Consider the following 25,105-nt stretch of genomic DNA (forward strand, 5'->3'; position numbering starts at 1 on the left):
ATTTTACAGCCAAGATTAAACAAATCTTTAGGCAGACTTACAACATTTATCGCAAAAACACGTGGGACGTAATAAAAAAAAAAGGCCATCAAAAATCCAGAAAATCACACCATTTTATCTCAAATAGGTGTCTACTGATAATAAACCTCCCAGTCATGTTTGATAACAAGATGAACCTTCTTAACTGGGACGTCCCCCCCTTTTTTCTTTAATAGTCAAATGAAGATAAGCCTGTTTTCATTTTAGTAAGAAATACCTTTTGTCCTTTTTTTGCTAGTTATTTTTCCCCATTTCATACCAACCTATGGATCCATCCCGACTGAAATCCAAAGATTGTTACCAGACAGTATAATTGCTGGATTAACAGGATACAGGCAAATACAGACTATCAAGAACATACTACTACTACTACTACTAATAATAATAATAATAATAATAATCTTCAGCTTCCATTTATTCTTATTTTATTAACTTTGCAAATATAATTGTCTGTTTTGGTCCCACATTTCTTTTGTAGGGATCTAGCCACCCTAATTCACAATGGCTTCTCTATGAAACCACATGACACACACACGTATCATCACATTACAAAAATAGCTAAATATAGGTGCTGTCAGTATATTTATCTTTCTTTCAGCACCACCTCTGTGTGCAGCATAAACAGCATTCAAATGGACTATAAAACAGACCAGAAATTACAGGAGACACAGATTTGAGACTCTGAATCCTGAATTCAAACCTGCAGGAAAAATCAGTATGTAACTGCAAAAAAGGTGGAAGTAGTACCAGAACTTCCACGGGTGAAGAAAAAAAAAAAAGCTAGTGAAACGATTTAAGCTGTTTTTAATCAGACTATACATTTAGAGACACAAGGCAGCTCAGTGGCCCAGTGGTTGGCACAGTACATCACAACATGAATGTTTAGGCTCGACTCCTCCGTGGGTCAGCAAGAATCACCTCCAGATTTCTCCCACAGTCCAAAGACACACATGGTAGGCGAACTAGTGATTTTAAACTGGCAGTCGGCGTGAATACATCTGTATTAGCCCCATCACAGACAGGCAACATTCCCAAATGAAATTTATGGATCGACGATATGCACGGCGTTTTTACTCCCCAGTGTTCACTGAGAGTAAAGTTAAATAATTGGACACGTAAGTGCCAGGAGGCATTGCCAAGAAGGCTGCAAACTGGCAAAACTTCCTTCTGTAAGGAATCTGAAAACACCCCAGTGTGTTTTGTGTGTTTCATCATTTGAATGCATTAACTTGCAAAAAATGATTCACAACACAACAGACAGATTAAAATTCCAAGCATCGCTGCAGCGTCCATGTAAATATAAACCATCTTGCTTCAGTGTGGAAGTCAGAACAAACCCTTAGACGGTGAAGAATGTGAGGTTGTGAGGTTTTTGTCACCCACTCGAGGGCTTTTCCCTCTCTTCAAATTCAGAACAGCATCTGAATTTTCTGCATTTGGTTTTTCAGCTGTCCATCTCATCACCAATTAATACATGTCAAACATTATATCATCTTCTTCCTCCTCCTCGTCATCATCCTGCAGATTAACGGGGGACATTTCATATTTAGATGGACTGAATCATTTTTAATAACAAGGAACATGAAGGAAAAAAGGGTCTAATATTTCACAAACCTCATCAAAGTCCAGTATGTTGTCGTCTTCATCATCACTGCTGCTCTCGATGATTTCGTCTTCTGAGTCCTGCGTGACATACAAAAAAATTAGAAGAGTGCAGCTTAAAGAACATTTTCTTCATCATAAAAATTATACTATTCCCATTATCACTTATTCTCATTCCCCCTGAATATACATTGCTATATTACATTGACTTCTCCGACATTTACCTGAAGCTCTTCAAGCATGATGTAAAAATGTGAGTCATAAGTAAACCCTGTGAATAACTTGACTGCATTCATATCACGAGCATGAACTTGAACATGTGGGTGTATTACTTGGCGCTTGCTGTATAAATATTCAGACTTACTGATGGCTGCTTCAAAAATAGTTCGTCCTTGTCAGAATATTTCGGTAAGGTGTCCTCAAGATATTTTAATTTCTGCAATAATGGATAGGAATGTTATTATATTAGAAAACAAAAGACAAAAACAGGAGACTGAATTTTGAGGTACTCACACGAGGGTTCTGTTTTTGATACTCATTCTGCTCATCTGGAGTCAGTGTCTTTAAAACAAAAGTGTGAAAATTTAAATACTAATTAAAACTTAAAAAAAAAAAATGAAAATTATAAATAAATATTTTCCTACCTTAAACCACTCCTGCAGCTCGATGGAGTATTTCCTCAGCTTTTCATTTACTTTTAATTGGTACCGGGACTTGTCCTTTATGGAGAGTTCATGCCATTTTTTGTTGGCCGCAGCAAAGCGGTCTTTTGCATTTGGGATTTTTTCTTTTAGAATTTTCATCTGATCCTGGCAGAAAGCCACGTTGACAGACCTATAAAAATAAATAAAATTAAAAATTGTCTTTCAGGATTTCATTTGTCGAGTTAAAATTAATCCTTGAAGGTGAGTGAGTTTGACAACTATGCTCACATGGATGGCATCTTGGGCTCGCCGGGTATTTTCTCCTTGGTTTTCCTTTTGAAAATCTGCAGATTTATAACAAACGTGTTGATTTCAATGCCACGCAGTTAATACTTACATGAATGAAAAGAGAGCTCAGAAAACAGAAAGCTCTTAGAGGCAATTGCCAACAGATAGCTGAAAAGGTGACAAATTCCAAATTCCCCAAAAGTATCAAAGAAAAATGTTTGTTCTGTTAAATGAAAGTGGCAAAGTGTTGGCACCTTAACAGGACAATGTGTCATTCCCTCACTCTGGTAGTGGATTTGAACCATGAATATTCTTGCATCAGTGCTGAACACAGGACCAAGCCATACTCAGCTAGCTCTCCTGCCCCTTTGGTCTTTTGCTTTTTCTTCCCAGTGGAAAGGAACCAACACTTTTGCACATGTCTGTACATTTGTTATTATTTATAATAAAGAGCAAAGCATGTGGTCCAAACGCCCTTCCAGATTAAACAAATTTTCCATTTACTTGCAATGAACAGTCCTCTCACCTTACGCTTTGTAGGAAAACTGATCTTTGTTTTGCGGAGGACCTTGTTCCGCTTCTCCTCATCTAAACTCTGAAGATGAGAATACAACATAAAGTCAGCATTCACACAAAGCCCGTGAGATTTGTTAGCAATGCTGCACCTATGATCTTAGAACTTACCATTAGATACGTATGCAACTCACTTTCATACCGCATCTTCAGCTGAAATGAATGAACTACATGTTCAACTCTGCTTCAAGACATTATTAACATAACCCAACAAGATCACCTTGATTTCAAAACTTTGTTTTGCATCACAAAATAAAAAAAGTAATTTATGCTGCTATACCTCTTTGGAGCGTGTGTTGTAGGCTTTTCTCTCCTTTTCACTTAAATTTCGCCACCTCTGGGACCACTCTTTTATGTAGGCTCTTGTTGGGACACTCATACTACCAATCAGCTCTTTGCAGAATAAATTGTAGCCACTTCTACAGATATACACACAGAAAACAAACAAACATGCTCAGTAGCCTCTTCACAGAAGACTAGATGTGATTTTAAACTACATTAAATCAAAGTTAGCATTAAACACAGGCCGCACAATCACACAGGCAGTCAGAAATGCAGTTTTCCAGCATGTTTGTTCAAGAAACTCAACACTTAGAACACCAACAACAAAATATTGTCTTAAACTAATGCACCATTACTGTGCCCATGTATAATCTTTATTCTTAATACGCTAAACATACGCACTGAACACAAACATAAAATTTGAATAGAAAACCAGAGCTATGCAATACACCAATTTCTGGTATCAATACCAAGTAAATAAAGGGCCTGTGTTGCAGAAACAAATACACATATCAAAACTTAACCTATAAAAGACAGCTTATGTAATGGAGAGAACTGATTAAATGTGCCATAGGCTATAAATAAAATGAACATGACAGTTGCCAAGCCAAGTGTGTGTATGTATGGCTTACATAGGTGGCTTGACAGGCAGACCCTCAAAGTCCTCCTCTGACTCACTGGTGCTTTCAGGGACCACCTTCTTCCTTTTGCTCTTCTGAAGGGATTTGCCATATTTTTCCCTGAAAGACAAAAACATTTGTTTGGCTTTCCCCCCCCTTCTTCTTGTACAGGCAGCCTACTGGGCCAATCCCACACATACACAGCTGGGAACGTATGTTTGTCTTTTACCTCAACTCCACCCTCTTATTCGTGAATTCTTTATATGCGTTCCTGTATTTCTCCAGATAAAATGCCTGAAAAAGTAAATAATTCATGACTTAAAATGTGAGCTTTTCTGACGATGGGAACAGGCAGTGTTGTAGTGACAGCTCCTGATATACTTTACCTTCTTTTTGTCGGGGAGCAGACTGAATTCTTTGCTTGCGATTTTCATCAAACCTGCACAGCTCATCCCTGGATTCTTCTTCTTAATCTTGGAAAAGACTTCCTTGTAATACCAGGTATTTACGGGCATGGGTCTCTTCGGGTACTCTGGATGGAGCTAATTTTTTGGAAATGTGAATACTCAGTAGAGGGCAAGTACAAGCAACAAAGGAATACACATTTAACGCTATGCACCTGACCAGCAGTGTGTAATCCATGTGGCCAAGGAGATACTGCCCAGAGCCATGGCATGTTCCAATGCTATAACAGTCAGCTGTTGTTCTGCAGTACACATACATGGCTTGCTGTGTAAACATTTCAAGCATAATCTTTTACTAGGTAAAAAATTAAATGGTACAAACAGTCTATTTGGCTGAAACAGTCTTTTTGGAACAGGAAGGGGACGTCCCCAAACTGTTCTTAAAAAGCTGGGACCATGAAATTGTGCAAATTGCTTTGGTATGCTAAAGCACTAAACTTTTCTGTCACTGAGATTAAGGGCCAGAGAACAACCCCACACTGAACGCCTAACCCAGACTCATCCATCAGATTGTCACACAGAGAAAAATGATTGCACTTGGTGGTGTGAGGCTTGGATGCAGCTGCTAAGCCATGGAAATGCACTCTTCAAAGCTCTCTACCCTCTTTTTTTGATCTAATCTGAATAAGAAGTTTGGGGATGTCTAGAGAGTGACTCTGCAAAAAAAATAAATAAATAATAGCGACAAAATTTCACAACTGCACTTGTTGCATGGGTGGCATCCTATCACAGAACCACACTGGAATTCACTGAGAGCTTTAAAGCAGCCCATTACTTTTGGATTTTGGTCCTGCGTAAGACTGAGGAGGCGCTTTTGATAAAAAAATATTTTTTTTTTGTAAATGAAGCGATTCACATGACATTTAAAAGACAGCTTTCCACAGGCCATTTTTATTCACAAACTGGAGGTATAGAAATTGTTATGATTCTGTACCTACTAGAGATGGACCGATCCGATATTACGTATCGGTCCGATACTGATGTAAATTACTGGATCGGATATCGGAGAGAAATAAAAAATGTAATCCGATCCATTAAATATCAAAGAAGCACCTCACAAAACTTGCGACACAGCGTAACTCGGCTCATAACCGTAGCACGTCGGAGCAGTGTGCTCACGTGATAGAGCGGCTGTGTGTACCAGCATTTCATCTCCGAGGAAGTGATCCCAGAGAGAAGTAAAGCAAGTGTGTAAGTTCATCTCTAAATGTTTGTAAAGCATTCCCACGTTAAGCTTAACAACCGATATATGGAGCGACTTCCTCTTTTCTCTCCCTCCCTGTCCTGCTGCTATTAATCGTGAAACTGATTAATGATCAGCTGATCGGCATTTCTGTCTCGAGTCCGTCTCTCTTGTTTGTTTTTGGCCCACTTTGCACCAGAAAGAGGAAACCAGCGGCTGAACAACAGCAGCACGTTTAAGTTTGATAAGCTGTTGTTAGAATTTATTTAATATTACTTTCTACACCAGGATCTTTTTCTATGTAGCTGACAGCTGGTAACTGTGCAGGGGCGGATCTAGCAAAGTTTAGCCAGGGGGGCCGATAGGGCATGAACAGGGAAAAGGGGGCACAAAGACATACTTTTCTTTCTTATTCTCATTTAAAATTTCTAGCTTTTAATAAATAATTATCCGAATCTTACACCCAGAGTTTTAATCTGATGTAAAATGTATATCAGTCCATTACTGTATATAGTAACTATTAAGTCTAATATACCCTAGTAAGCTATAGTACTTTTTCCTTTGGGAAGGTACCATCTGTGCAGTGTGCAATTCTGTTGAAGAAAGATGTTGAATCTATTTAATTATTCTTGAAAAATAATTTATTTCTGTGCATTTTTTCCCCACACTGCATCAAATTAAAGTTGATTACGTCGAAAGCTAAATTGGCTAGTCATTCATATGTATATTAGGTTGTTACCTGGGAATTCTGGAGGGAGGGGAGTGGGGGTGTGTGGATGAGGGGGTGGGGGAGCTGCTAAAAGCTGTGAACTTCCTTTTGTGTTTCATCTTGATGCATTCTCAATCATCCAGGGAAATAAATCTCCAAAAGTCACCAACTTGGAGTGTTTCAGTTTGCCATCTTAGGGAGAAATCAACACATGTCCTTTGTATGTCCTTTGTTGCTGAGATTTATTGATAAAAACAGTACAAAAAAACCAACCATTTGTACACATATTTACAAATAATAATAAAAAGTGAGTGAGTACATTTCAACATTTTCAGCAATCACTCACAATCCTGGCACTGCCACGGTATCTGTAGTCTGCATTTACCACATGTGTATCTGTAGCAGTGAACACATCGCACAGTGGCATGATTGTTCTTGCATTTGTGTTTGACCTGACACATGGCTCTTTTTCCAGGGCTAGGTGTGGAGGGTTGTGTCCAAAGCAACTGTTCTTTTCTTGCCTTCTTCGCAGCTACATGAGAGTGAGCCAACTCTCTTGCAAGCTCCACCAGGAAGTCCACCCGTCTTTCCTTCGTCCCGGTGCATGCTTGATACAGCACATGTGCATTCAGTGCTGCCATGTCAATCATGTTCGCTGCAATTTCCAGTGTGTGGGGATCATTTGTCACCAACTGCATCACGTGCTACAACCCTGGTCTACATATCACCGTTGATGAACAGCTTTTCCCATCAAAGACTCGGTGCTGTTTCCTGCAGTATATTGCAAGTAAACCTGACAAGTTTGGGATCAAGTTTTGGGTGGCTTGCGACCTAAAATCCAAGTACATTTGCAATGTCTTCCCATATCTTGGCAAGGACCCCAATCGTCCCACTGGGGAGAGACTTTCTGAAAATGTAGTAATGAGGCTGATGGAACCATTCCTAGACAAGGGCAGAAATGTTACCACGGACAATTTTTTTCACATCGCTTTCACTTGCGCAAAAACTTCTTAGACGGTGTGTTGATTTCTCCCTAAGATGGCAAACTGAAACACTCCAAGTTGGTGACTTTTGGAGATTTATTTCCCTGGATGATTGAGAATGCATCAAGATGAAACATAAAAGGAAGTGCACAGCTTTTAGCAGCTCCCCCACCCCCTCAATCACACACCCCCACTCCCCTCCCTCCAGAATTCCCAGGTAACAACCTAATATACATATGAATGACTACCCAATTTAGCTTCCACTTGGCTGAAGCTAAAGCTTAGCTAAAAGCCTACCAGCCATTTGGCTGCTCTCCAGGTTTTATAGGTAGAAAAGCCAAATGGCTGCTCTCTGGGAGTTTAAGTGTTTTAAGCATCATGAGGTGGAGGGTGGTTCCCTATTTTTTTTCGCTGGGAGTTTGCAACCCTATTAGTTAAGTTGCTTAATATTTCTACTAAGTACTCTTTAAAATACCAGAATAGGAAGGATGGAGTAGGTTTAAGGTCATTAGATTGATCAGTATTGCTGAACTATGAAATATTTTGGGTGCAGTGTATTTTTTTACATACAGGTATAACAGAATAGCATTACTGTTGTTGTTTATTTAAACTTGAGTATGAACTTATACAAAATGCAGCACGATATTAAAACAAAAACAGTTTTATTGATTAAAAAACACACTATATCGGATTCATATCGGTATCGGCAGATATCCAAATTTATGATATCGGTATCGGACTTAAAGTGGTATCTAGTACCTACCTTTGCGTTATTGAGGGGATCAGAAAGGACACTTTCAGCTTCCACAATGAGCTCTGTGAGGTTGCGAACCTTCCGCATCTGAGAAACAACAAGGATATGTACAGTGTAAATCATATATTTGCTCAAGTCTGGCTCTTAGCAGTGAAACAGGCAATGCTGAAGTGAAACTGAAGATTTGAACATCTGCTAAAGAATAGTTAGGGATACTGAACTAGTAAGTTACTAAGTTAAAGTTAGAATTTGACCCACCTTCTGAATAACCTCTTTCCACTTTTGTTTGCATTCCTCCGGAGAAAAAGGAGGGAAGGCCACTTTCTCCCAGTCTAGAGTTCTCTCTCCATGGGTATAACTGAGCTCTTTCTTGTCATCCAGGATGTTGGCTTTCATTGCAGCGAGAAGTTTCTGGAGGTTTTTCTTGCACCATCCTGCACACGTACAGAAAGCACAGTCAACCACGACAAAGGATCCAACGGCCATTAACGAGATGTGAGCTTGCAAAGGCACTCTCATGCTGGGAAGAAAACTGCATATACCCACCAGACTCTTCTGCATTCTTTCCAGCGAGGCTCATGTTTCAAACAGAGCTTGTTTCATTCACACAAGTCCTTGGATGTACCGGCTGCACACAAACTACCCAGACATTTAAACTAAACCACGTTATTCTGCGTGGCAAAGTTAGCTAGTTCGCTAAGCTATCAGACTGATCTAGCTTAAGTTAAAAAGTTTTTACTTTACTGCTGCTGCTCACCCAACAGTACGAAACAAGGCGTAAAACACACGCTGCTCTGTTGGGCAGGAAGTAAACGCGTGCCAACTAGCCAATGAAAAGTGACATTCTTCTTCTTCTACGGGTTTCCCCGCCCTTCTTCTTCGTCGTCTTCACGAATAATTGCACAAATTGGCGCAACACTGCCTTTATCTGGTGGATTGTTGATCAGACGGTAGATTAATGGGAACTCTTTTTTTTTTTGTCATTTTATACGATCACAAAAAATGAGTTACCCTAAACCATTTTGTAGCTTATAAATCAAATAAACTACAAAATGTTCTTTCAGCTGTTTCTTCTTAGTACCACTAATAAGATTTGCAAATCACTGCATTCTGTTTTTCCAGTTACATTTTACACAATTTTCAGATTTTCTTGAATTGGGGTTGTATCTCCTTCCGCTACAGCTAAAACACAAACGTCCCAAACTTGAGCCGCTAACACTAATATAAATAAATATTAATACACAGCAGTACTTGGAGAATTGGCGACGCCTCCTTTTCTGGTGTCTCGGACAAAGTGTTTATCCGGAATTCAGAGAATCTAAAGAGAACTGTCTCCAGCAAAAGTTAATAACACTTAGTAAAAATGAAAGCGGAGAGGTTTTTTTTTACAGAAGATAGTTTTTTAATTACAGAGATATGAAAAGAAGAAAGCCGAACACACAATATAATTACTTTATACACAATATTATATCTCTCCTCGTATTGCCACACACTCCTTTTTTCTTTCCAGCATAAGCTCTTCTATCATTCCAGCAACAGTGTATACACATCATTTATCATCATATATTACACAATATTCATACAGATTTTAGCTCTTAGATAATAACTTAAGCGTCCATTTTTTACATTCAGTGTGCAGTTGTTTGGGGAAAAAAACAAACTTTTATAGCTTTTATACCTACAATTTTACACTCAGCTTTCAAGCTCTCTGCTTCTGGACAAAAGGCACATGTAGAATTGCTTCTCTGACATCTTGCACATCCTTTTTTTCTCTTTTTTTGTAAAAACATGTAAATGAGAATATTTCCAGGTTCAGTTATGCAAATGATTTACCTGAGTGGCAGTTTACAACAGCTAAATTTACAGTTTAGCAGTTGGCTTTAACAGTTTTACAGGTATGTGGAAAACCCCCAACATTTTAAGTATTTTTGCGCTAAGAGAAAAAAAATTAAGCCACTTATAAAATAAATATCCATTCATTAAAAAAGTCTGTCATGAAAAACATCTACAATGGCATCTGAGATTCACAGTACACGTCCTTCCCAGGCTCCTCCTCAAATGTCACTTTGGCATCATCAGCATCCAACTGAAACACAAGCACAGAAAGAACCGTTTTAAACACACTGCAACACACATACCATCTAAAAAGGTCTGAACTTTCCACAGCGTTCAGCTTACGCATTTCATTTCCAGTTCGGTGAAGAGATGCCCGGTCATAAGCATGCGCAGAGGAATGGTGAGGATGAGAACGAAGGGAAGCGCCAGAGACATCTGACTGGACTTCACAAGCCACAAAACTCCTAGACACACAACCTGGATGGCCGTGTACAGGTGCATTCGTCCTGTGCTCACCTGTAACCAAGACAGACAGACGTCAGCCAAACACAAGTAACTGACGATTTTAAGTAGCTTTGGAAACCTGCCAACACATGCCTAGTTCAAGGACAAATTAAAAGCATAATAAAATTTAAATCATAGAAATAGCCTTAGGTATATAAATGTGCATCTGGCAAATACCTCCCAGCAGTTTTACACAGAACATGATTTTATCACTACAGTCTCAAGCTGGGTAAAAATTAATAAATATAATAGGTAACACAGTAACATCTCATTGTGTTTAGTCTTGCAAAACCACAACTTCATTATTTTCCCCATGAGAAACCTTCTGTTTGCCCCGCTTATGCTAGCGCCATGGACCTCATGTATCATGCAGTGATGAGAAGCTTACTCTGGTAGCATAGGGTTCATTAGGATGGTATTTCTTTGGAATGAGAAGAAGCTGCACACGATCCCACAGCTGAATGCCATTTAACGACGTGATTCCCATGTAGAGGAAGATCCCAAACAAGGCTGCCATGGGAATCATCTTTAGGATGGGCTCCATGAGAACTGACAGACCTTGATACAAGCATACATTCAGATAAATGATAAAGGATCGTACACACACATCAGTTTGAATGCAAAGTATAAGTCTAGCAATGCTTTTGTAGACAGAACTGGGTGATTAGACAGCACCTACCAACAAGCAAGGCCACCACAATGCCGCTTATTCTCTGCTCCATCACTTTCTCTATCACCGGTTTTGGTCCTTTGCTCATGACAGTGAGAGCGTTGGCATGTGTGACAGACCGCACTGTGGCAGCGCTGAGCCACGGCACACCGAATATCGCGCTGAGGCCTCCCATGCCAACTAAAACCAGCAAGTCAAAGTGAAACCCGGAGCCTTTGACCATCTTCCTCTCAGGTTTACTCACTATCAGACTGTTTAGAGCCATAAAGATGGAGACGCTCATTAAAGTCATGAATTGTCACTTTTTCTATGGTTCGTGTCAGCTAATAAGACCAACGATGACTCACGTTGTGATCTGAGACTCCAGAAAGATGAGAATAAACACAAGCACGGCTGGGATGCAGGAAGCAAACATCAGCCACACAGGGAAAGGTTTGTGCTCTCCGAAAGGATTGATGAGCCAGCCTCTTTTTTCAGGATTGGACACCGTTAGACCTCTGGGAACGATTAGTTTCTATAAAGAAAAAAAACAACAACATTTTCAAATATGTTACACTGCAACATGTATAAAAAAGTTAATGGTTCGAGCTGCTTCCTAAATCCACTTTAAATTTTCCATGTAATTTTGTTACAATGTAAACATTAAATTTAATGGAATCTGGTCAAATTAAATTTAGTTAATTGGTAAACATTGAGTTTATACCAAGCTTCTTTTCCGTAAAGATGAATCATTTGAACAAATAAACCTTTGATTTTCATATATTTCGATGCATTTTACTTTAAATTATTGCTTCATGTTTATGAGTGTGCCTTTGTAGTTTGGAGTCACACGCTAACCTGAGTGTACGTATCCTGAACGTTGTAGTCCACAAGCGTCATGAGGACAATGGCAATAGGAACACCAAAGTCACCGATCAAACGCCTGATCTGTTAAACACACATCACCGACATCAAGTCTACTATTTGAATTTCATTTCATTTCATTTGGTTTCTTTTAATCCTATTATTTTAAAGTAAAGGTGACCTCATAAATGGAGTGAAACCTTCTGGGCATGAGCTCACCTTTCCAGGAAGGAATGTCCCGTTCTTGAACTGACGCAGGAAGTAAGCAATAAAGAAACAGCCCATCATGAGGCACATAGAGAGCAGGGCTGTGTTGGGGTAAGATGGCTTGATGGTGTTGACAATTAGAGTTTTGTTGCCGGTAGAATTGTCATACGTGACAATCTCTTCGACCTTTGGGTGCCAGGGATACTCGGCACTTGCATTCACGTGTTCGTAATTTAGAATTAGTGGATGCGCCTTGAAGATCTAAAGAAAAGTTCAAGAGCATAGGTGAAAATGACGGCTTATGTTCAACAAATAAATCGCAGATGAGAAATGTTTCAGATTTTATTACAACATGTGACATACACTTTTTAGCCACAATAAATAAAACCACTGAAAGATCAGTTGAACAGCACTGCACCAATGATGTAAAAAGTCATGTGTTAAATCCAATACTCTAGGCCTACAACCAATAAGACCAAAAGGACCTGATGCCAAACACCCAGTGCCAGACACCACAGGGTCCCCAGAGGTCTTGTTTCTTTGCCCCGGTAAGTCAGAGCTATTTTTGTGGAATGAGAGTAACTTGCGCAATATTTGGCTTGAAGTTTTAAAATTGTGGCTGATTGGTGTGTGTGTGTGTGTGTGTGTGTGTGTGTGTGTGTGTGTGTGTGTGTGTGTGTGTGTGTGTGTGTGTGTGTGTAATGAATAAAGATTGTTTACCCTCCCAAGTTTGGCAAAAGTTTCATAGATGAAAATGAGGGAGATGAGGATGGAGAAGATTTCCTGGGTGAATCGTGAAATGAAGCGAACCAGGAAGCTGCCCTCAAGGGCCACAATGATCACCACAATGACGACCAGCCACGCTCCCACCCAAACTCTCCCAACAATATACTCAATGCCCTGGGACTTGCAGAACTGAATGATGGAAATGAATGATGATTTGAATGTAGTATTAATGAATGAAAAAATATTAATTGAATTAAAAAAAGACAATAATGGAGTTGTAATGTTTGTTAGGGTTAATAAAAAGGCTTTTTAACTCACTGCATAGAAGGCCTCCTCAAATACCAACAGTGGACCAGAAAACCCAATAACCAGGACGGGCTGCGCGGCAACAAAGCAGAATATAATTCCCTGAATGCTGGTGGAAATGAGGAGCTCTGGCACACCCATCATGTTGTCCACCTTATAAGCTACAGGAAAAGATAAAAAAACAATTTATAGGATCTCCAAAAATACAAAAAACAGAAGAAAAAAAATGGTACCACAGTCATACACACCCAGGAGGCCTCCAAATGTGATGGCAGGAGACAGGGCAGCAAAGTAGATGAAAATGATGGCAGCAAGGACCTGTGCGTTTAGAGCATCGGTGATGTCACTCTTGTAGTACTGGTAGCGCCTTTTTATGTCTCGAATCATCCCCCCAAACGGTCGACCAGTACGAGAAAGGGGATCTTCAATAGGAGGTCTGGAAACGATTGAATCTGGGGAAAATGTGAAATCTGAGCTTAAGCCACTATCAGATCCCAAATAGTTATCCAAATAAGAAACTAAAAGCTGGCAAACAAATAATCTGTTTATCTTATTAGTTAAAATGTCAGCCAACATGGTAAATGCGTATGACTCACCACTGCAAACTTTGGCGTTGTTGACGAGGTCATAGCTTTGCAGTTTGTCCTGTAGCAGTTTCTTCTGAAAGTTGATGACTGAGCTGAGCATCGCCTCACTCTTGATCTCGGTGGGTGGGATCACGATGCTGCAGTCCATGAACTTGGACACAGCGTTGATCAGCTCTCGAGCACTCTTTGCCTGAAGGGCTGTCTGATTAAACACCTAGCACAGATTGAGCAGAGACAGATATGAAATCTGAAGATTGCAGGATTCTTTCTTAAAAATGAATTTTCCAATAGAAACTGTTAATCAAATATTATTTCACGGGATGATAAATAAATAGAAAAAAATATTAAAACCTTTGTTCAATTAACTTTATTTAGTGTTGGCTCATTTAAATTGCATTTTGAACTTGGACTTGCAACCTGCAATAACTCCTTTTGCCACTTGGGGGCAGTGGAAACAATCTAAAACAAGATAAAGCCATCCATAGGCAATTGCCTCTGGATGTGCCTCGGTATAATTAAAGAAAAAAAGATAATTGTCGATGTCCTTTGATGTGACGGAGTAATACGTTTCCTGAAAAATGATACCACTGGTAATTGCCTGTTACAGTTGCAACAAAAAAACCTAGATTGGAATGAAATTGCTTTAGAGCACAAATGTGAGTAAAAAAAAGTCACAAAAGAGGAAAAATATTTCTTAAGCTTTCTGCTTTCTTCTCAGTAATGTCACCGTTAAGCCACATTAACCCTTGCTACTTTCTCTTTTGCTGAAAGAGCCTGAACAGAGAGCGAAGACTTGAATGCTGTTTTTGCACTGAGTAGTATTTTTTGTCTTTTAAAAGCCTCAGTCAACTCACTTTATTAGCCATTAGTGCTGCCATAGCACGCCCAGTCTCATAGTAGTCCATGTCGCTGCTGCTGGGGCCAATCAGAAGAAAGACAAAGCGTACAGGCTCTGGGGCTTCCAACGCTGAGTCCAGTGCTACTGCTTCCTTCAGACGCACAAAGACAGCTGTGGGCTTCTCCAGAAAATCCAGGGTTCCTGGTCAAAAGAGGACCCTGCATTAGTTAACTTGCGTTTAACTGCATATTAATCACAGATTTTTTTTCCATCTGTTCTAAATGTACCTTAACAGGACATTTTTCATGTTTCTTATATTCTTATGGACAAATCCATTTTCTTTATTCACATTTATGTTTATACTAAGGCCCAGAATATTCTCCAGAAGAACCTCAGAGATGCTGCATGGTCATAAAATACACCAAAAGTGTACTTAACCATGTACTCCCACACAATCTAACTGCCTGCAAGCTAAAGCCACCCATGTACTTATTCACTGTTGAAAGTTTTTTTTTTTTTTTTCAATTTAGATTCTCAGCTGAAAGCTATCCAGCATGCTTTTCCTTTGGTGTGGGGGAGGAAGGCTCTCTGCATCAGCTGTGTGCTTGAGACTCAATGTACTATGGTGGTAACTTAGTTCAGATCAACTCAAATAACCTTGGTCCTATCAAGGAAACCATCTGGAAAAGCTTTAAAGCTGAACCTGCCATTCAGAATACCATTTCTTTATCCAGTTGTTTACCATCCACAATGTCACTGCCAGGGATACTGAACTATGGGGGCGGGCCAAAGGTCACAGTCTATGCATGTGTGCATTAACTGCTTGGTTGTGCTGGAGGTTCCTCCCTCTTAAAAGAGAGTTCTTCCTTCTCACTCTTGCCGGTTGCTTGCTCATAGGTGTTTGTCTGATTTTTGTGGATTTCTCCCTAATATTGTTGCGCCTTGAGGTTGCTGTTGTTGTAATTTGACACTTTTTGCATTAGGTACACGTGTGCAGCAATCAGAATGTAAACACCAACACTGTACTCCACATCAAACATGAAAAAAGCAGCTTACCCACTAGCACCATGGAGGCCTCAACATGCTCAGATTCATCAGTCTAAGGTAAGGCAGAAAGGAAAAAAGACTTTTCTATTCAAGACTTTGTGCAACAGAACCAACTTTTAAACATGCTGCTTTTGTCAGTTATGCTTAAATAAATGATAATACCAGTGGGACAACTTACTCTCTCCTTGACAGAAAACTTTTGCAGGTCAGTCCCAGTCAACATTTGGCTTTCTGGGTCAGTTGTTTGGCTGAAATGAGAGCAGCACGTCACTGTCATTGTCTCTGTGACCCATAACTGAAACTACAGCGGCAAACTACAAACAGTAAACTATTCATTGGTAGTTCTCTGTTCATTGAATAGTTTACAAAAAAAAAGAAAAGAAAACAAGACTGAAAAGTGGTAGAAATGTCATATTTGATTGAAACTTTTTTTGTAATATTGTTAAGTTTATTTAGAAAAAACAGGAGTTTTCAAATGCACAAAATGACCTATTCAATATTTGAAAAACTTTAAGAGAAATTGCTAGAAATGTAATAAATGAGTCCTTAAGTTGAAATTTTGACATAATAACCTAACTGTGTTGACTTATGGATATCAAGAATGTTTTTTTCACATTGTATTTTGTTTATTCTGCACAAAAAATATCAAAGTATAAAAACAACAATCCATAGCTTTAAATGAATAAAGCTATGGTCCAGACCTATTTTGAGGTTGGGACCACAAGCTTTCTGACTTGTTACCCAGTGGGTGTTCTCACAATCAGAGGGTTTGTTATGCTTATTTTGTTATCTTTGTGATTTAACTCTCAGACTGCACCGCACAAAACAGTTATGACAGTGTCCATTGTCTGTGTATAATAAAGGATTCAACAGGCAGACAAAAGGGTTTGATGGTCAGGGATGATGATTCATAATTATAGTTTGGATTCCACAACAGCTACAATAGTGTCAACCACTCTGAGCAAGCTAATGCAGTCTTTTCCTTTTGGAGTCTTGGATAATAGCCGGCTGAATGCCTGAGTGTATTTCATTTGTATTTGTGTTTGTATTTGTGGATGGTGTCTCAGACGATACCTGTGGTTTTGCAGCAGAGAGTTCAGCACTCCTTCCCGATCTCCTGACCTGATTTCCTTCTTGTTAACCATCTCACTGACCATCTTCTCTGTGATGGTATCCAGGGTCTTCTCCTCACAGTCTAAAATGGTCACACCTTGGCAAACACAATTTAGAAACATATGTGGTCATGTTCAATAAAAGGGAAAGAACTGCTGCTGTGGTTTAAGAAGGGACTTTAGAAGTAAAAGCCACTAAAGAAGCACTAGAACTAAAGCTATATGTGTCAGGTTGGCTAAGACTGAATTTTACAGATGCTAATCTAAAATAGCTTTTTTGATAATGATATTTTGCAACAACAATCTAAATCAGCAAAGCATTTAGTAAACTGGAATATAAGTATAGACTGCAGCACAGTTTTCCTTTGATCACACTGTAACAGGGAGGAGTGTGACACAGCATGGATTTACATAAAATATCAGTACCTTTAAATCCTATAAAAGTAAAGCACTTCAGAAAATTGAAAATAATTATAAATAGTGTAAAAAAAAAACCTGTAAATGCTCATGTTTTGCTCACTGACCTGGGCTCATGGTGTGTCTGAGCTGGATAAGGCTCCTGAAGGTGAGGCAAGAGATGGGAGTGGGCACCCACACCTGCGCTTGAGGGTCAAAGCTCTCCTCATAACCCACCCATCGGCCCTTCTCCTGCCAGTAGCCCTGCTGCTCCTGCTCCTTCATTTGTTCCTTCAGCTTCTTGTAGACAGAGAGAAACATAAGCACAGGACAAAGGTGCAAGGATAATTTGTGTCTGTGAGGCAAGTGAATTTTAGACAGGGCAGGTGGATGATATAGAGCTGCTCACCACCCCCACCCCCACTCCCTCACCCCCACCCCCCTCCTTGCAGTGCAACATGTGAGCATGAGGTGTAGGCCTACAACTGCACAACTGTGGTTTCAGTAATCTCTTACATTTAAAGTCGTCTACAAATTTAGGACATGTCTTTTTGTAGCAAATAGTAATAGTAAAAAAAAGAAATAAAAGATGGTTTATCCGAGGTGATTGTTTCCAGCTACTATGACTTGTTACTGCTTGCCTTTTTTAATTCCAGGTTTTAAAATCTTACCTCATTCATTTTTTGACTTTACATACAGTTCCAAAAATGATTTTAAACAAACCAAAACGAATAAATAATAAAAAACCTTTATCTGCAAATTTTACTTCAAGGTTAAGAAAACAATATTTTTCATGCCATATGATTCCCAAGTGTGCTTTACTCTCTTCAGGCAGAATCAGATAAATCCTGGTCATGCTTCATTACAAAACAAAAACATTAAAGACATTATGAGTGTTGTTTTCCAGTGACTGCCACTGTAAGAAGGCTAATTTCAACATCATCATCATTATTTATTTTAATTTGGTTGAGTTAATGTTTTACTTACTGTTACTGCATCAATGAATAGTGTAGTTAAAAGAGCAATATAGCAGTAAGCAAAGGTCTAACTAAGGTCATTGCACATACATGGGCGTAGGTTCAGAAGGCTTAGGAGCAATGTTCCCTCTAAGCTGCGCACGTGCGCAATTGCGCACTGCTGGCACGGTCTCTGCGCACAGAAAATCTGCGTTGCGCACAAAAAATAAAATCTAACCTGAATTGAAATTAAAATTAAAACTTTAACAATTCTGTTTTGTAGTGTTAGTCAGTAAGTGACTGGCTGCTCCCCTATGGGATTAGAACGATGCCACCTTATCCCATAGTCCAGCCAATAATACGATTCACATTCGTATATACGCAGCTAATCAATGTCGTTGACAGGCTATGACAGTCTTGCTGACACCGGTGCTTTAGCTAGCAAAGCGGCGTGGCTGATGTGGAGTGAAGCCACACAACGTGTACAACCATTGGAGATGTGAGCAGGACAGACGGAACAATTGACAGAAAAAGTGTGGACTTTAAATAAGTTTTTAAATTGTGTTGATAGGCCACGTAAAACCAGAGTTATGATAAAAATATCTGCAATGTTCGGTTTTCTTCCTGAATACTATCGTTGTTTATATTTACTGTGGGAAGAAACGGTAAAAACGGCGTTTTATAAGGAAAACGCTTGAAAGCGCTCTCCGCCTGTGAGCAAAAACAAAACCAAAAAAACCCCACCCTTTCCTATTGGTCGAAAAAAGTACCATGTCGACCAATCAAAAAAATATGGCAACATTGCATTTAGTTGTTTAGGAAGGGGGAAGTTTTAGGAGTGACGGTGGTGTTTTGAGATGTGAGAGATTTGCAAAGTTTAGCGCAAATCTTGTGTAGTTAGTGTGTAGTGTAGTCAAATTTTTTTATGTGTGTGTCAGAACAATGAGGCGAATGCTGACTGTTACAGCTGTTACAGTTCAAACAGGAGTTCAAACACAGAAGTTCTACTGAATGATAATCCTAAATAGAACAACACCTTGTTTTGTCTTGATAAATCACACTGTTACTCAGCTGAGTAAAGACATAAAGGCTTTACAGCTTTTTTCCCGATTTTTATTATTTTTATTTTAATATTGCGAGGGAAGTGGACACGGATCATGAAAATGTGGGAAGGTGATGTCCAGCTGACACTTTCATGTCTAAAAGGTAAACACGGTTTTCTCGCCTCAACAACCGCCAGGCTCCAGACCTCTGAGTCAAAATGAGTTTCCGGTGTGTACACGACTGGACACCCATGTTTCGAGTGTCAATACATGTCGAGCATCTAGAGTGGGTATACAGTGTGTGTGTGTGTGTGTGTGTGTGTGTGGGGGGGGGGGGGGGGGGGGTGACCCTTACCTGACACTTTGCAATGAGGTTACTGTCAATGTTTCAGTTCTAGGCAGCTGGAAAAGACGGAAAATACATTATTTACAAAACAGAACTGAGCAAAAGGGCAGAATTCAGCTTAGCCTGACTAGACAGTGTTTAAAGTGCATGGGTGTGTACTTATAAAACAAAATATGTGGTGTGCTAAATAAGTAACATTGTGCATCCTCTCTTTTCTTTTGAGGACAAAATGCTAGTCACCAGAATGTAAATCAATGCATTTAACAGTGAAGACAGTCAAGTTTAAGGTCTGGCTGTAACAGTAGGGTTACAGAGGCAGAGGTAGAAGTTAAGATAAGTATGAGGCTGAATCAAAGTGTAGCGTCACCTGTTCAACCTTGTGTGTATGTGTGTGCATATATGTGAATCATTAAGTGTTTATGTGCAGATTCTTTATATGTGCAAGGAGCAAATGTTAGATGGGTAGCTGTAGGTGCATAACAGGTGCATTTTTCTGCAAATATACAGTATTCTGTGAAAGTCATGAGTCACTCCTCTTTTTTTTTTTAAATTTTGCTTCCAAGTTGCCAGACTTTCTTATAAATTTTTGAAATTGGTCTTGAGCGACTCATGGAATGAACCCGTGTTGTGTCTACACATAACAGAAAACTTAGCAAAGAACCAATATGAAATTGTGTCTTTAGACGTTTTGTTACCGGTGGCCTGTCGCAAAAACATGAAATTTCCTCCAATTTCCTAAATCTACAAAAAAAAAAATTATAAAATAAAAAAATCTAAAGATAATGCAGTCTGACAGAACTAAAATTGTATTTTGGCACCAAAACGGTTATTCCCATATCTTGGCATGGTGTACAGTGTGCCCTTAAAGAAACTTGACACACGGAAGACAAAAAAAAAGACAAAAAAAACCTACAGCAGGTGAACAGTATTGAAAAGTCATGCCCTATCTATGCAATGATGAATATTCTTTTGTTCAAATCATTTTAAGGATGTACAGAGAAGTTCAGGAGCTAGATAAAGCAGTGAGTGTCCACAGCATCTGCAAAACACAGTGGAGCCTCTGTCATGGTTTGCTGCTACATTTCAGCCAGTGGTGTTGAGCTCTTGTCAAAATTGATGAAATTATAAAAGCAGAAATGTCAGCTTTTGTTCCATTTTGATTGGAAGCAGCTTCATGTTTTTAGCATGACAATGACACAAACACACTGCCTGCCAATGTATTAAAAGCATACCTGGATAGAAAACACACATAGTGGTACACTACCAGTCATGGATTGGCCTCCCAAGAGTCTGAAGCTAAAGATGAAGCAGTGTGGGATCATCTTGCATAAAGACATCTAAAGAAGCGCCTTAAATGTCCATTATAAACCTGGAGAACTATTCCTGGAGACTACTCAAAGAAATGACAAGAACGCTTCTCTAAGAGTGTTCAGGCTGTGCTGACGAATAAATATGGTCATACCAATTATACACTCTCAAGCTCTGGAATCATATATTTCTGTTTTGGCTTTATATATAGTATCTCCATTTATTTTGACACTTTTATATAAATTGCTGCACCATTTTTTTGCAAAAAAAAAATCTGCATCTTTGCAAGTGTCTCAAAGATCATTAAAATTGCAGATGAGAAAAGCATTCTTATCTTATTGTTTGTGCATACTTAATCATCTGGGCATGTATTCCATAAAAAGTGACTTGTTGTTTTACACAACATGACTGATATTGCCACATTCTGTTTTGCAATGACTGTTAAATTTCTTCAATTAACCAATAAAGATTATTCCACTGCAGCAGTGACTCTAACACACATCACAACAACATTAAGTGTGCAACTTCAATGAAGTGCTCCATTCCCATATTTTCATGCTTCAAAGCAACAGCTTAACTTAATTTTTGGACAAATACCATTCATAGCTGTAGCAGAAAAGCTGACACTTACCTCCTGCAGTCACTGCTTAAACTGACAGCAGTGGCAAGTGACTGACCCCAGAATGGCAAAAAAATTGTGACTTCATACGCATCACCTATTTAAAGCTTCTTCGGTGCCGATGTGTGTGTGCATGCTTCTCGATAATGGGTGGGACTAATACATGCATGCACACACACATGGACACGTGCACTCTAATTCTCTCGAAGCGCAAATCCAGCAGAGCAATGTGTTCCGGTCTCACCCATAATATTGATAGTGAATACAGTGGTTTGGTATGGAAGAAAACTAGTCAAACTGTGTCATTATCCAGCCCGCATCTTATCATATTTAATGTCTGTGTTTAGAGGACAACAAGGGCTTAGACTTCTCTGCTGGGCCTGGTCACCTTCAGTCTTGCTGGAGTAAAACATTTGCTTAAAGCTGGCTTTCATCTGCTTTTCTTCCTCCCACCTTAAGACGATCAGCATAAAACTGAGGTGTATTAATCACATTTATGATTGCATATATAGCGGAAACTGCTGCCCGACTGTCATTTTGGGCTGACTTTTCTTCTGAACTAGACACACAAACAACAAATTCAAAACAATTCCACTCATTAACTGCAAACATTAGGTGACATTTAACTCTTCTAGTCATTAGAGGGTGATTTTAAGAAGTCATTAGAGACTAATTCTTATTCCCCAAATTGTTTTAATCTTTAAAAAAGTGTGATATTACATTTCCTGTAATGCAACTTTCTGCTTTTTGAAAGATTTATGTTTCTTGAGCTCACTTTAATGACTCGGCTGGATTATGTAAAAAAAATGAGTGGTTCTGCACAGGGCAATTCCTGGAAGCTTATGCTTGTTAGTTTTTTAATAACATAATAATCAAGTTGTAAAGCATATCATAACAGAGGTGTGCTGTCTTTAATAAACTTTAATGTAAAGAAAAGAAATATTTGCATACCTTCTGTTGACGGTAAATGTTATCATCCTGCATCTTGTTTCTGTCACTGTACCTCATTATGTAACTGTCTGGAATCCATTGAGACTATTTTTTTCTTGACACTGGGTTGTCAGTCACCAACATGAGTGACGAAATACGAGAAGTCCTCTTCCTATATGCAAATCTGAAAGCATTGTTTCTCTGCACGCTGATATATTTAATAGTGTCTGCATGTGTTTGTCCTGAACAGAAGCTCAGAGGCCTCTGCATCCCAAATCCTCTGATGTATCTCCCATTACAAGTATAAAGAATCTATAAGCAAAATAATTTTTTTAATGTATGTTTTACTATCTTTTCTGTTTCATGCATCAAGCAAAACTGACATTCACTAAAGTGTAATTCTGCAACAGCAGCAATCTCCTAATGTAATTCTAAAAACCAATATGGATGTAAATCTATCAAATTACTCTTAGCAAAAGCAAGAAAACTAGGAATTAGCAATGTATACTACTATATAGCATTATTGGATTATTATTGTTATTATGGTTGCATTTATGTGCTGTTAAGCAGTTTCATCTGCACAAATGTGTCATACTTTGTATGAAAGTGTAAATGCAACCTGGCTGATATCCTTCATTATATCCGTTAACATAACATTTCATTCCTCCAAGAAATGTTTAGTAGTGACATCAGTCTCCAAGAAAGGCATCGGTGTGAATACTTGATAGACATTAATACATGTATACACTATACATAACAGTTGATGCAAGCACAGGCTTTTGAGTTTTCATGCAATATTAAATTACAAAGCAGAGACTGCTTTTTTTGAGCCTTTTCTGTAGTGTTGTGGTTAACACATTTGCCTTAAAGGTGGAAAACATCCAGTTCAAGACCAGAAGGAGACACAAGCCCAGCCTCAGAGGTCATAATTTTCATTGCTGGTCCCAAGCCTGGATAAATGGAACGGTTGTGTCAGGAAGGGCGTTTAGAAAAAAAAAAATCAACATGTGGTATCATGTGCCATTGAAACCCCTGGGAAATAAGGGAGTAGCTGAAAGTAGTTGTCGGTTGTGAAGGACACACAAAGGGAGTTTTTTACCCTCATGTAAATATCTCATTTATGAATGAAAGGTAGCCAACTAATGCAGCTAGTGTTCAATCAGTACAGTTTAATTAAATTTTATTTATATAGTACCAATTCATAACAGAACAAGCTTCGATTAGAAAGAAACTCAGCAATCACACAATCTCTTATGAGCAAGCACTTGGCAACAGTAGGAAGGAAAAACTCCCTTTTAACAGGAAGAAACCTTTGTCAGAACTAGGCTCAGGGAAGGAGCAATCTGCCGCAACCGGCCTGATAGAGGGTGAATAATGTGAAAAGTATTGTTCCCAGCATGGAACCCTGTGGAACTCCATGACAAACCTTTGTGTGTGAGAAAGATTCACCATTTACATACAAAAATTGGAATTCATAAGATTGATATGATTCAAGCAAGTGGAGCACAGTGCTACCACAGTACAGTCAACATCTGGCTCTCAAGTAATTGAAATAAATTACAATTCAATAGTATTTCAACAATGTTTATTATTCATTTTCAGTTAGTAAGAAAATAAATTTTAAAAATTATTTATTTTCTCATTTCAAGTAAAATAAGGCTTCGATTTTAGATTTGCTTAATTTTAATAAAGGTGTTGTTTGAATCACCCCATTTCTGTAAACCATCTCAACTTTGAATATTATTTTCTCCCTATGTGTTTCCCCCATGAGTTTTCTGTTTTCACACATGCCCTGAATAAAGCATTTGATTTGCTAAGTAATGTTATGTGGGATGAGTTACAAAGCATGTGACTCGTCTGTGTGTTGCCTTTGTATATACATTGACCACCAAAGACAAAGGAAAAGGCTGCACAGATTAAAATAACCTTACCGTAAATACAAGAAATGCTGTGCAGAGTAAATTAGAAACAGTCCATCAAAATCTAGTAATAGATCTGTTAGAATGGAGAAACATATAGATGCAGATCCAGCCCGCACTCTGTCTATTGGTGACCTAGGGTTTAGATGAAGACATTAACTCAGAGAGGCTGATCGAAGTGAAGGGGTCCAAGTAAACATCAATCAAATATCAGTTATTAAAGTTGCTGTACTTTAAGGCACATCTGTGGGATAGCTGTAAATAATTTTTTTTCTAATTATTACAGTTTCATCTGGGAAGAAATTCCTAAAGTCATTGCTAGTTAAGGTTAACAGACTTAGCTCATTAAAAATTGGACTTTTTCTCAGCCTGGCTACAGTGCTGAAGTTAATTTGTCACGAATAGTAAGATGTCCTAGCTTTACTGAGGGCTTTTGTAGAATAACAAACTATTTTTTAGGCCAAAAGTGTAACACCAATTCTTCTTCAGCCTATCCATTATCTACTTCAAGGTGGAAGTTTGTGAGTTACCAGGGAGTCAAGCAATCAAGCATCTGTAATGTACTGCCTTCTTTTTCAGAGAAAACACAGAATCCAGGGTCATACGCAGTGCAGATGCTACAATATTAATAAGATATAATCGATTTCTGTGGGATAAAAAAATGCAGAGAAACATATAAGATTGCAACTGGTCCCAAGTCTGGATAGTCATGTTTTGGGGTGTTTAATAAATTCAGCCAGATTTCAGGAAAAAAGAGAGCTTCTCTATCTA

At 38.8% G+C, this 25,105-nt stretch overlaps 2 protein-coding genes across 3 annotated transcripts; both read right to left on the reverse strand.

The window, feature by feature from the left end:
* Positions 1-826: 826 nt before the first annotated feature.
* Positions 827-8,957, reverse strand: LOC113019369 (nucleolar transcription factor 1-like). Its single transcript, XM_026163036.2, has 15 exons — positions 8,688-8,957; positions 8,400-8,575; positions 8,151-8,228; positions 4,435-4,590; positions 4,278-4,342; positions 4,061-4,168; positions 3,427-3,565; positions 3,258-3,299; positions 3,100-3,168; positions 2,574-2,629; positions 2,286-2,475; positions 2,155-2,202; positions 2,006-2,077; positions 1,654-1,722; positions 827-1,557 (listed from the first exon to the last, which is right to left on the reverse strand). The coding sequence occupies exons 1-15, from the start codon at positions 8,719-8,721 to the stop codon at positions 1,507-1,509; spliced, it is 1,353 nt and encodes a 450-aa protein (XP_026018821.1). The 5' UTR covers positions 8,722-8,957; the 3' UTR covers positions 827-1,506.
* Positions 8,958-9,519: 562 nt separating this feature from the next.
* slc4a1b (solute carrier family 4 member 1b (Diego blood group)) lies at positions 9,520-21,606 on the reverse strand. Of its 2 annotated transcripts, XM_026163035.2 has the most exons (17): positions 21,498-21,606; positions 19,568-19,614; positions 17,342-17,510; positions 16,780-16,915; positions 15,884-15,953; positions 15,715-15,757; positions 14,675-14,859; positions 13,830-14,034; positions 13,482-13,685; positions 13,246-13,394; positions 12,214-12,462; positions 11,989-12,078; positions 11,499-11,665; positions 11,161-11,402; positions 10,870-11,039; positions 10,320-10,493; positions 9,520-10,227 (listed from the first exon to the last, which is right to left on the reverse strand). In XM_026163035.2, the coding sequence occupies exons 3-17, from the start codon at positions 17,496-17,498 to the stop codon at positions 10,147-10,149; spliced, it is 2,322 nt and encodes a 773-aa protein (XP_026018820.1). In that variant the 5' UTR covers positions 17,499-17,510; positions 19,568-19,614; positions 21,498-21,606; the 3' UTR covers positions 9,520-10,146. The 2 variants fall into 2 exon arrangements, with proteins under 2 accessions (XP_026018820.1, XP_026018813.1); XM_026163028.2 differs by lacking the exons at positions 19,568-19,614; positions 21,498-21,606 and adding an exon at positions 12,922-13,116 and having other exon boundaries at positions 17,342-17,534.
* Positions 21,607-25,105: the final 3,499 nt, after the last annotated feature.

This window comes from Astatotilapia calliptera, chromosome 8, assembly GCF_964374335.1.
Source record: "Astatotilapia calliptera chromosome 8, fAstCal68.1, whole genome shotgun sequence".
NCBI lineage: Eukaryota > Metazoa > Chordata > Actinopteri > Cichliformes > Cichlidae > Astatotilapia > Astatotilapia calliptera.

Coding starts and splice junctions, on each gene's coding strand:
- LOC113019369 (XM_026163036.2), bottom strand. CDS start 8,721: ATGAGCCTCGCTGGAAAGAATGCAGAAGAGTCTG. Junction 3,300..3,426: donor ACAACACACGCTCCAAAGAG/GTATAGCAGCAT, acceptor CATTCATTTCAG/CTGAAGATGCGGTATGAAAG. Junction 2,630..3,099: donor GTTTTCCTACAAAGCGTAAG/GTGAGAGGACTG, acceptor ATAAATCTGCAG/ATTTTCAAAAGGAAAACCAA.
- slc4a1b (XM_026163028.2), bottom strand. CDS start 17,534: ATGTTTCTCTCTGTCTACAAGAAGCTGAAGGAACAAATGAAGGAGCAG. Junction 12,079..12,213: donor GGACATTCCTTCCTGGAAAG/GTGAGCTCATGC, acceptor TGTGTTTAACAG/ATCAGGCGTTTGATCGGTGA. Junction 11,666..11,988: donor TTCAGGATACGTACACTCAG/GTTAGCGTGTGA, acceptor TTTTCTTTATAG/AAACTAATCGTTCCCAGAGG.